The sequence below is a fragment of the Mus caroli genome, chromosome 1 (assembly GCF_900094665.2).
Source record: "Mus caroli chromosome 1, CAROLI_EIJ_v1.1, whole genome shotgun sequence".
NCBI lineage: Eukaryota > Metazoa > Chordata > Mammalia > Rodentia > Muridae > Mus > Mus caroli.
Genome location: NC_034570.1, coordinates 33161792 through 33174082, shown reverse-complemented (window position 1 = coordinate 33174082; position 12291 = coordinate 33161792). Strand labels below are relative to the sequence as shown.

General features: G+C 46.4%; 1 protein-coding gene across 2 annotated transcripts in view; it reads left to right on the top strand.

The window, feature by feature from the left end:
- Window positions 1–12291, top strand: part of Aff3 (AF4/FMR2 family member 3) — a 442217-nt gene that overhangs the window by 75010 nt on the left and 354916 nt on the right. For both annotated transcript variants that reach the window (XM_029480447.1, XM_021160510.2), the window contains exon 2: window positions 11236–11310. In XM_029480447.1, coding sequence (XP_029336307.1) covers window positions 11236–11310 — 75 coding nt within the window. The remainder of the gene's footprint in view (window positions 1–11235; window positions 11311–12291) is intronic.

The window sequence follows — 12291 nt, the reverse complement described above, 5'->3', positions numbered from 1 at the left end:
TCCATCCCACCCTTGGCTACATAGCCTTACGTTGTACGTAGCAGTACAATTTCCTAACCAGCCCCCCAATATTGGATAGTTAATTAGTTTCAAATTAGCTTTTGTTTTGCTGTTGATGTGTAACACTGAAGTGACATCCTACATGTTTGTGGTATACGTTTCCAAATACAATATTGTCTCAAGGTCTGTATTTAATGACAGGCTTCCCAGATTATGGTCTGAAATGGATAAGGAGTGGGTTTTCTTACTCTTCATGGTGGGCGTTTTAGTTACAGCTTATCCAGGCATGAGTAATATTTCACACTGACAGAATGCTTTGGCGTTTTCACAGACCACTGTTCATTACCTCATTTGTGTCCTAGAAGCGGGTCCATGTGGGGATTAGTTTTACTACCTGTGCTTGACCAGGGAGCCTATGACATGGAGTGGCTCCTGGCTTGTCTCTTCCTCATTCCAGGCCCGATGTTAAGTTCTTTGAAAATGATCCAGGCCCTTGGCAATTACAGGGCCAGTGATAAGAAATGTTCTGGTTCAGTGGGGACTCTTTTCTGTTATCTTCTGTCTTCTCTGCTTCCAAGTCATTCGCTTCTTACTCAAGAGCCCTTCAAGTTGGATCATTTTTCTCCTGCTTGATTACCTGTTGTCTAAAATGTAAAAGATTTATAGTTTGCAATTCAGAAATATTTCTGTATATAATAAGGAGATATTCTGGGAATAGGGCCCAAATGTGACATGGTTTGTTTGTTTCAGGTATGCCTTGTACACATGAAACTCACAATGCATCTGTGTTTTGACAGTCAACTATTATGAAGTACAGGTATACGCTTATGCCATGTTGTTGGCTTACAAGACATCCCCAGATTTTAGAATGTTTTAGAGCACTGATTTCCAGACTAGAGATGCTCAACCTGTAGTATACTTCCCACTAGGAAATTACTCTTTGTTAACACTTTCTGACTTTTACTATAAAAGGACAGTATGGCACTATTGTGGTCTTTCGACCAATCTTAACAAGCTCAGCTAATTCTCACAGCCAAGACTGTGAAGTTCCAGAGAGGGTGATTCCCCCCCCCGCCCCCCCTGAGAACCCAGAAATCTGAGAACCTGGGATAGAAGCTAACAGAATTGTAGGTATCCTGCTGACTCAGCAGAGGAATGAAATGCGCTGACTCAGCAGATGACTGGGATGTGCTGACTCAGCAGAACACTGAGATGTGCTGACTAGGCAGAGATCAAAGACAGGAGAGAAGAGAGACATGAGGTGTCTCTTCCCTGACTCCGCCTGTGTTGTGTACTACCAAATGCCCACCTTGCCTCCTTTAGATTGCCTAACTCTTGTTAAAAAGTATAGCAGTTTTGAGGCAGGAGGGCCTTCTTTCTAGGTTTATTTTCATTAGTAAATTTATCCTAATAATTCATAGAGCTGTTTATATTTACTGCCCACCAGGGCACACTCACTTTTCTGTGGTTGTGTGTGTGTGGTGGGGTGGTGGAGAGGGAAGGCACAAAGAGAAGTGGAGGGAAGCCGAGGGAAACAATGAGGAAGCAAACAGCAGGGTAGAGCTCACATCCTCTTGGCACCATCTCCTTAAGAGTCATGATAACTATCACCGTGCATGGGTAGCACCGTAATATATAATACTGCTAACATTCTTGGGATCAAATGCAGTATTTTTATGATGGATTACATGTCTTGTGGATTTGGGAATGTGTGTGAAGGAGTCTGTCAGCTATGGGAAGACCTCTTGCTTTACTGCCTCTGTGTTCTATGGAGATTTAGAATTAATCATCTCTGCTGTTGGCAGCATAGAATGAGTTATAGAGACATACCGTTTGAATGATTCACATCCTTAATGTTTTCCTCCAAGTCAAGCTCAACTGATTGCAGAGTTTTCACCATAGGAAGCCAGAGAAATGTCCTTCACGGTGCCTTGTGGAAGCTGTGGGTTTTTTTGTTTTGTTTTGTTTTGTTTTGTTTTTCCCCCCATGTCTGGCTGACACTTTGTAGGTTAGAAGTGTTACTTAATTTGTGAATTAAGAAACATAGTATTTTAGAGCCTACAATGTTTTTAATATCCGCAGTTGCTAAGGACTAAAACTCCTGACGGTAATGATTTTGTGCTTTGGGAAAATAGGGTTAATTTTCTAAGCCCCACTTTTTTTTTGTATTATTGATGAAAGGTCTTTATTTTGCAAGCTGATTATAATACTGTTTATGGCACATGGATTTTATTTCACTTTTGTATTTATATATTCATTTATTAAAAGGTTTTTTCAAATAGTGGCAAGTGCTATATAACAGCTTTGCAGAGAGGGACAAACATGGTAGCAAGGGCAAACTTCTTCACACGCCCCCAGCACGAGGCAGTTGCTCAGAATCACCTGTAATATGATTCCCATGATTGTTAAATTCCAGAATCTTAAAGAAAGTTCAGGACTCGGTGTGCAAATGATTTTAGTTGTATCTGTTGGAGTTGCGTTATATCTGTGGATGACGTTTGGACAAGGAAGGAGATAAAAAAGAACTTCTGTTCACTATGTATTTTTAAAGTCTTTAACAGAAACTTTCAGTGCCCATTCTGCGCCAGGCACGCACGAAGGGCGCAGTTTCACGGGTCAGCACAGGTCGACTTCTGAGGGAGCTGCAGTGCAGAGAGGGCTTCTGCATAGGCACAGTCCCTGGGAAGCTGCGGAGTTCTCTGTAGGATGCAGGAGGCCCTTTGGGTATACCAGGATGCATCTGGGCATGCTCAGGAGGAGAAGTATTACTCAAGGGAGAGGTTTGGGCTTAGGGTGAGGTGAGCAGCTGGAGAGCAAAGGTGTTCAAGTGACTCAGGCTCAGAGAGAGACTGTGGCCTAGAGACTAGCCTATCTCCGACTGAGGATGGGTGAGTGGGGTCCTGAGTCAGCCCTCTGTCCTCAGGGCAGGGCAGTGACCTGATAAAAAATGCCATGTGGCTTTAGTGTCAGATTGGTCAGATTTGCTTACTTCAGATACCGGAGGCTTAGGTAATGAAAAGTTTTATTTAGCACAAAGTCTTGTATATTTCAATCCAAAACCAAACAGGGCCATCAGTGTAGTCTCTGGTGAGGTGGAGTACCATGGTGGGAGCATGTATGGAAACAAAGTGCTTACATCTTAAACCGGAGCAGAGAGAAGAGGGCTGTTAATGCCTCCATGGCCCTTTTAGTGGCTGTGCTATCAATGACTGAAGAGCCCCTCTTTCCAAAGTTCCACTACCTCCTAGTAGCACCACCCTGGGGACTAAGTCCTTCACGCATGGACCGAAGAGGACCATTCTAGTCACGCTCAAACCAGAGTAGGTGCAGAGGGACACTTGACTGTCAGAAAGAAAAGCTAGGAGACCCATGGGAAGGCCCCTGGGGTCTTTGATGGACCCAGTGGTGATTATGGGTAGGGAGGTTCCAGTGGAGGAGAGCCAGCACCGCTTAGCTGTATCTGGTCTAGGGATTGATTGGACGTTATGATGAGCAGTGCTGGAGTCAGACATTGGTCAGGGGACTGTAATGGGAGGAAAGACCCAGTTAGCGTGGCAGCCCCTTTGATCCCCGGGATAGTACAGGGAAGCAGAAGGGGGTTAGAAGTACCTCAGGCACCCAGTCAAGACAGTGTTAGCAGTGGGAGGTTGGGAAGTGATCCTGCCCATGGGTTGGTCCTGCAGGGAAGTAATGAGCTGGCTGTGAGCAGCAGAAGCAGATTGTGCGGACAGGAGACCAGGCCAGGCGCTGGGGAGAGCCAGCAAGTGTCAGAAACTGGCTGACAGGGAAGGGCCACGTGAGAGGAACAGGCAGGGAGAACTAACTGCTCGCTTTTCCTTCTTAAAGACTGGTGTCTCAAATGCCTGAATATGTGTCTCTCAAAAGGCCAGGAAACCCCAAGACAGTGAGCACATGGGACAAAGTGAGTTTGTCTGTGGGATGTGGGCATGGGGGCAGGCTGCAGAGCTGAGAGGAGACAAATAGAGTCTGGTTGGGTGGGGCAGGTAAGGGGGCAGTGTTGCAGGTCAGAACGTAGAGAGAGAATCTGCCTGGTTTGCCAGACGCTCTGTGACAAGGCTCTACACCCCGGTCCAGCTTTGTGGTGGCATGATTACTTACAGCTTTATCTCTCGGGGAATGTTACGTGTTTTCTGTCAGGGCTGGAGAGCATCAAAATGTTGTCCCTTGTTCGTTCCCACTCTGTTGACCTACGAGGCTCCAGGTTAAGCTGATAAACTGCCCTGTGCGGAAACAGATCCCCCTCCCCTATAAGGAATTCAGCCATGCTGTCTATATGGAAGATCCTAATTGTTGTCCTGTATGATCAGAAGGTATGTTGGTCCCGTGCATATCCTGTTGAAGGTCAGCTCTTCCGGATTTCATCCTGGCCATCAGCTAGTTCTGCGCCTGACAGGTAAATTAATTCAGGGCAGCAGGTAGAAGTAGCCTGAGTTTATTCATTCCTTTGCAGAAAGCCCACTCCAACCAGTAGGTGCGTATCTCCATGGTGGTTCTAGGCAGACATATTGAGGGGCTGGATTCAGGAGAGGAGAGTGCATTCCTTAAGGGCTAACGCTCAGTCTGCCCAGCTCTATGCCCAGGAGCCTGATCTACTTGGGAGATTCAACTTGGCCATCTTGATAACCTCAAACCTGAGGCGCCAGCTCAATGACCCAGAGTGGCTAAGACAGTGACTGTGTAGAAAAGCATCCTGGTTAAAACACAGGCAGTGCTGTGAAACGTGGCAGAGCCATAAGCAGCTCTCCGAGTTCCTAGAAGCCTTGATTGGGAAACATGCTGCAAAGTGAAGACAAATCTTAACTGAGCGTTTGCTGTAGGGAAACATGATTGATTGCCTCCAACATGCACAGCCCTGAGAGGAAGCAGCCTCCTCCACCCGAGTCAGCTCGGGCACCCGTGATTGATGGCAGCTCCGTGCTGCTGCCAGGGAGGGAGTGCTTGGAAATAGCGTAGTAGGGACTTTGCAAGCCAGTCTCATTTGGCTAAGTTACTGCTTTTGTGAGGCTCGCCGCATCTTTATATTCTACCAAGGAGAAGATGGTAAATCAGGGTAATTGTTTCTTCCCAAGGCACTTTTACACGGCGAAGGGAAAAGGTCCCGTTAAGAAACTCAAATTAACTTCTGCTGGTTAGACTATATGGAAAGTCTCTTTGAGAGCTGCTTGTCATCCAGCCTGGCAGTTTATTTATCATGGAACAATTCCATTAGCGCCTGACACTTGTTCTCATGGTATGGAGGCTTAGGCCTCCCTCAGGAAAAACATTTAACCCTTGGCAATGCAAAGCTGTCATTTATCTGTCACCTCTCTCTCTCTCTCTCTCAATCCACTGGAGGGGGGATGTTTACATGAGAGATTCTAAAGTCTTCATTTCCAGGGACATAGAAATGGAGTTTGGACCCAGAAGATGATCAGTAAAAGCTTGGTGCAGCAGGTCCCCTTCCAGGTTGCAGCAGAAACCTCACCATGCTAGTTACAGAATGCTCTTATTACATTGTTATGTAATCTCTAAGGAATTCCACCTCAACAGGATAAAATAGGGAAACGGATTATAACTCTTGCAATCTAGAGTCGGTGAGGGGCTGTTGTTGGTCATTGCTGATGTTGTCTTAATTGAAGTCATATGACTGGTTTTTGCTGCTGTTGTTGTTTTTTGTTTGTTTGTTTGGTTGGTTTGGTGTTTTGTATTCTTTTAAATTATTTTTTGCGTATTTTGTTTTTGACTACAGAAATTGTAAAATTGAGTCAATCAAGGGTGACTAGCAAATCTTAAGAGAATAGTGACCATTTGAAATTAACACCCTTCAGCCTGACATTTACTAACAAAGGATGGGGGTACCATTTGTCAAAGCTTGTCAGGGGGCTGTCCCCAGAGAGGCAGTGCAGTGGAGTCTAGGAATTCTATGTCTGGTGCCAGACTGCCGGGCTTCTAAGTGAAGAGCTTCTCCTGGCTGCCCGTGGGACAGGGCCAGTTAGCTATGCTCAGAGCCTCTTGTTTTCTTCATTGGAAATTAAGGATAATGGCTCTTGGGAGTTTCAAGATTATTAAATGAAATAATTCATGTGAGATCCATTTGCAGTAGCTGTCATTATTGGAAAATTTAATACAAATCAGATGGGTCTGGAGAATGGCATAGATCACCCCTAGATTTACTTGGGGTTTTTGTGGGTGGTTCATCTGGGTGTGATATTATAGTTCTCTCAGAACGTGCTGTAGAGGAGACTCAGGTGTGTAATGCCTTCAGCGTCATCTTTTCTGCAAGAGCAATCAGAGGACCCAAGGCTGAGGTCTACGAATGCTCCCAGAGGAGCCCCTCAGGACTGAGGGTAAGATGTAGATACTCTCCATGGTTGGCGACAAACAAGGAAGAGGGGGGTCCACTTATAGGGAGATGGTGGGCACTTGTGTAAGGCTGGCAGGATATGCAGAGTGAGCTTGGAGCTGAAATTGCTTTACTCAGAAAGAAGAAGCCAGGATAAGGGAGCAGAGACATCATAACGCTCTTAGGGTCTTGAAGAGACTGTGCATTGTTGAACGGTTTTCTGTCCTTAGCAGGCATGTAACTACTGTCCTGGTCACCTTCAATACTGCCTTCAGAAACTCCCTTAGAACTATCATTGTCACCACCACTACCATCATCATAACCACTACAAACTACCACCATCACCACCATTACCACCATCACCCCACCACCACCACCACCACCACCACCACGATCACTGTCCTAGTACAGCCTCCCTCATCACCACCACCAGCCTCAACCGTACCACACAACCCTCACACCTTGCTCTATTCTAGTTTCCTTGATTTGCCTGACAATTCCAAGTTGGGGGATCCCTCCTTGTAGGAAAGCCAACGTAGGAGCTCGAGCCACAGTCAGAGTGCAGAGAGAGAAGACATTCTTCTGTGCTTGCTTGCTTGCTTGTTAGATTTCTCAACCCTTAGCCCTTGGAATGACAGTGTCCACAAATGAGTCTTCCCACCAATCCAGATAGTCCCCCACAGAAATGCCCACTGGCCAGCCTGATCTAGACAATCTCTCACCAAAAGCCCCTTCTTAGGTGATTCTAGATTGTGTTGTGTCAGAATTGCCCAGCTTGCTCTCTCCTGGGATCATCACCATGCCATCCACAGGCTCACCACCTCACACACAACCCTTACCACCATAAGGGGCGGCATCTGGGACACCTTCGCCTTTCTGCCAGACTGGAACTCTGGATCACCTTGTCTCTGATTGCTTCTTTTCACCCATTTAAACCCGGCTGCCTCTCTGTCCACCGAGTCTGCAGATGGAGGGAATTTATGAGTAACAGCTCAACCATCTTGCTCTCCTTTCTTTTGAGACGGGATTCCGGGTCTTTTATTGTTTACTTTAGAAATAACAAAAGATGTAATTAGTTTGACTCATCAAATTTAAAACAATTGTTAAAAATTTGGGGCGTTTGATTAGACTCCTTTAATTATACACGGCGTCTCATGTTGCCGGCTGAGAGCAGCGGGGTTTTTGAGGCGCGGCAGTCTCCTTCTTGCCGCCAGTTGGTTTCCTTTCCTTGTTCACCTTCTGGGTGTTCATACCCATCAGTGTGCTGGCCAAGAAAGAGCTCAAAGTGTCTGAAAAATGGCCTCCATGGTAGGCTGCTCAGCTATCTTTGATGGAGAATGGAAGAAGGGGAGAGCGTTCCCTGGGGTTCCTACATCCTCTGCTCTTGGGAGAGGCTAGAGAAACCTGCTCTGAGGGGAGCAGTCAGGACAGGCAGTAGGCAAACCTAGGCCATGGGATTCTGAAAACAGAGTTCTAGTCATGTTGCCTGCCAAGGGCGAAGGTCACCACCCCAAGCTCTGGAAAGCCCCCCTCCCCCAGCAGTGATCTGTGTTATGGACCGCTCAGTGGTTTCTCTTCTACCCGACCCTCCTACGGGGCCCAGATCAGAGCTTGTCTACATACCTGGTGCCCATGCTGCTTATGAGTGATCTCCTTCCTCCTTTCTCTCTTGTTCTGAGATAGCTTCTCAGCAGTAGGAAGGATTGGCCATAGCCCCGAGTATTTCCCTCACATATAGAACTGAGGAGTTGGCTTTGGACTAAGCTGTTTTTCTGCTGTTTGAAAGATACCCTCTTTAAATGCATGGTTACCAGACTAATATCCCTAAAGGTCAGGAGATAATCACCCTCGTCTCAACTCTTACTTAGTCACTGCCATGGTTTGGAGATGGTATGAGTGAATTCCCAGAGCCCCCTTTGTTGAAAGCATGGTGCCTAGTGCTGTGGGGCTGGAACTTTTTGAAAAGGTGGCATCTAGTCTAGGTGTTCTCTGCATTGAAAAGGGCTTACTCTTCTTTCCTAGACTGTTTAGTTGTGAATTGCGGCATAAGTGGGCATGGATGGTAAATCCTTTGGGTCTTTCTTATGAACCCCCAAATGATGCTATCTACTATGCTATAATGTAGCCAGAAGGCCATCACTGCTGATTAAAACCATCTGACCTTGGATGTTCAGCTTCCCAAACTAAAACAAAAAACAAAAAGCCCCCATTTCTTTATAAGGTATACAGCCTCGGGTGTTTTGTTATAACAACAGCCAATGCTGTGAATGCTAAACCCCTAATCTGGAGACACACCGTAAGTTAGGATGATCTTTTTATAAAGAGCAAAACATGATTCCAGTCAAGGACTGAAGTTGGCTCCATATACCCTTGCTGACAGCCACCTCCATGGGAAATGGCAGTTGGTTTGGAATGAGCGCTCCTATGTGGGTGGGCTACACGTGGGTGAGTGCTCGTCCTGGCCAGCTGAATTGGCTAGGTCAAGCACTGGGCTCAGCTGTCCGGGTTGGCTGCACTCATCAGCACCTTTTCTTCCAGGGAGCGCAGTGTGGGAGAGACTGGGATAGGCAATGCTGTCAGCACCAGTTGTGACTGTTTAGGATCTGGAATTCTGTTGTCTGTTGCAGGTCTAGGATGCATGGTAATCCTGTGTGTGTGTGTGTGTGTGTGTGTGTGTGTGTGTGTGTGTGTGTGCGTGCACGCGCGCGGGCGAGTGCCTGTGCTCTGCCTCGGGCTCCTTAGAAAAAGATACTTTTCTGTTGTTTGGACACTGGGAAAAATTGTAACTACTAACATGCTTTCCTTCATTGTTCTTTTTGTATGGGGAATAGCTTCTTTGTTTCAACTATCCTATTTGTTTCTGTGTTTTCTGTTAATTCACCCTTGGCTTACGGACATGGCCTTGGTTTGTGGACACCTCTTTCTCTCTCAGTGGCGATGAGTAAAGTGCTTTGGACTTTCCTGTCTCTTCTGCATGTCCTTTTTCAAGGATCTAGGATGAGCGGTCTAACTCTTCTTCTAAATCCCTGCTCCATTTAGCTTCCTTGTGTTTGAGACAGGACTCACTTCCTCTTGCTCCCATCTTCCAAGGACTGAGAGGAAGGAGTGTGTGGCCATGCTGGAGCCCTTGATTTTGAAAAGCTAGCCTAGTAAAAATACCTCTCACCCCTGACTGTATCTAACTGGAATTGTATGGACACTCAGCAGACAGACTTCAGGTGGCTGTTTAGGTGTTTGTGACAGGAGGATGTCCCCCGAGTTACAAACAATGTTACTTAGTTTCATGTTTTCACCTTGCATTTAAGGATAGATTCGTTTTGGACATTATCTTGTTTGGATGTTTCCTCTTACCCATGTTCCATATTGGCTTTGGCTTGAGCCCAACAAGAGACCCGACTTAATAGATTAAAATCAAGTAAATGAAGAACAATCAGAAATATTTTTATCTTTTTAAAAATTTTGCTTAAAAAAAAAAACCCTAAAAGTGTTTTCTCTTTTTTTGGAGTTGATTTAAAAGATTCCGTTTTCTGGGAATGTTCTGCATTCATAATAAACAATAAATAACATTATGGCGGTTGACTGCCACACTTCTGTGCAAAATAAATAAATGCATTTGGTGATATACATTTCGGGGGTGTGATTCTTGTAATTTCTATGGAAATAAGGGAAAACTTTAACAGTTGATAGAGACTTTACCATCTGTTAGCAAGGCAGAAACGGCGTGGCAGTTACTGAGTTTAACAGGTACACCAGTCTGCCAGGAATGAGGATTATCTAGGACCAGTCTGACATCCTGAGGAAGCCGACCCCACTTGCCACCTTCAGGGGAAAGGTGCCTTTGGTACTAAAGCCAATGGCACAGGCCTCAGATTGCTGAAGGGGCAAGGAAGTGAGGGGTGGGCCGCTCTCAGGGTGATAGATAGAGAGCCCATGCGAGCTTGTGCATGGGTGCTTTCTGTAATTAGTGCAGAGGTGGACTAGTTAAGCCACCACTGTCTATAGGAGCAAAAGGGCTGAGCACTGGTGAGGGATTGGGAAACATGGGAGATCCTGCCTTTCTCTTAGAGTGGCGTTTGCTGTGAGCAGGTGATATTTTAGCGCCTCCAGCCTGACATCATACCTGGGGGCTTCATGTTTAGTTAAGAAGGAGAGGGTGTGATGCCTCTGCTCAGCGGAGGCTGTAGAAGAAGCCGAGACCAAAGAGGAGGCATGGAGGAAGCTGGTCCTTTCTTTTGTGTTTCCTTTAATCTCCTTTGGTTATGTGACTGTGGTCCTGCACAGGGTCATCTGATGGTGTGAGCATATACTGTGCAGGCTTTGTGGTGGCCCCGAGAAAGGGCGGCAGGTGCAGCTATTCTGTTGGATGTCCTGACCGGTGTTTGTAAGGGTACTTGGCCCCTTCTGTCTCAAATCATACATAGTCTGCTTGATGGGCTGAACCACACAGGAAACTTTTATTCAGCCTTAGACTGCATCTTGGACTGGTTTTGATTTTGTCTCTTCAGGCCCAAAGAGGCTGGAAAAGAGGGAGGGGTTCATGTACACAGGAACAGCTTTTCCTCAGCTCCAGTTTGCCTAAAGTATGACGTGACTCTTATTCCCAAGTCCTGGGGAGCCACTGAGCTGACTGTAGTATCCACTCCCTTGCCTTCATCTCAGACATCTAAACCATGTTGCAGAATAAGCTGTGTTTTTCCCTCTGTCCTAACACTGCATTGGGGGTGGGGGGAGCATTGTCACACCTCCCATTTGGATCCCAGTGTCCATGTGCAGCTTCCCATAGGCCTTTGAGGGGAATACCGGCAGAACTGTACGCGCAACGATACCACATGCAGGCTTGCCGGGTTTAAAGTGCTCTCTCTTTCTTCTTGTGGTGTTTGTATTTCTTACAGGGGTGAAGATATCCTAAGCCAGAGGAATGATTCTCTAGTTCTGGAAGTTCAGGCATCAGCCAGCAGATGCAGGAGGTATCATTCTGGGTGTGTGGGGCCTCCTCAGAAGCCCACGTTGCTCATCCCGCATAAGGCCATTCCATGCATCACCCCAGTCTTGTGTGTGCTTGGCTTGGCCTGCATGGCATGTGTGTGGAGGTCTCTGTTTGAAGGTCGGCACCCCAGGTGCTGGAGGAGGGAAGTTCAGAGGCAAGGGATGTAAGGTCTTTATTCCGACCTAAGTCTAAAAGGTAGAAGTTGGTGATAGACTAGAGTTGTCCTGTTGCTCAAAGCCCACTTCATGCCCTTGTGCCATAAATCATGTGTCCTTCCATCCTGTCAGTGTGTGAAACCCATGCAGCGTTTACAGAAGCCGGGGACTCAGTGCAAGCAACTACCAGCAGCACAGGACAGTCACTTTGGGCTTGCCTGAGTGTGTTGGGGGTTCCACATTGCGCTGCTCAGCCGTGGACTGTGACATCGGAAGGATGAGCCTCTCTGTTGGTAGACAATTTTTTTTTTTAATGTAAGGACACCAGTTAGGCTCCCGAACCTAATAACTTTGGGTAATGTACTAAGAATGAATTAAAATGCTAATGGCCTCCTTGCTCTGGATATTTTAGCATTTCCTGATTTTAAATTTAAATTAAATGCCTCGGGGGCACGGGCAGCCTTGCCAGAAGCATGTGTAGGATCGCCCCTCAGACAGTGACTTTAAAATATGCCCCGGCCGCACAAGCTGAACTGAGATGAGGAGTGCCTTTTAATCGCTGTATCCCCGTGTCCCTCGTGCCCCCTGCATGTATGTGCACAACACAGGTACTAAAATTAGGCATTCAACATTCAAAATACTACAGTTTTCATAAAGTTCTTCCAACCCACAGACCCTTTTCTTTATAACCGTGTTTTAATAGCAATATCCTGGCTTTCCAATGTCCTAGCTCTTTCTTCTGAATTACCTACAACCACATCCTCATTTTGACCTTACTGCAGTGCCCTGATACATCCCTGCCTCAA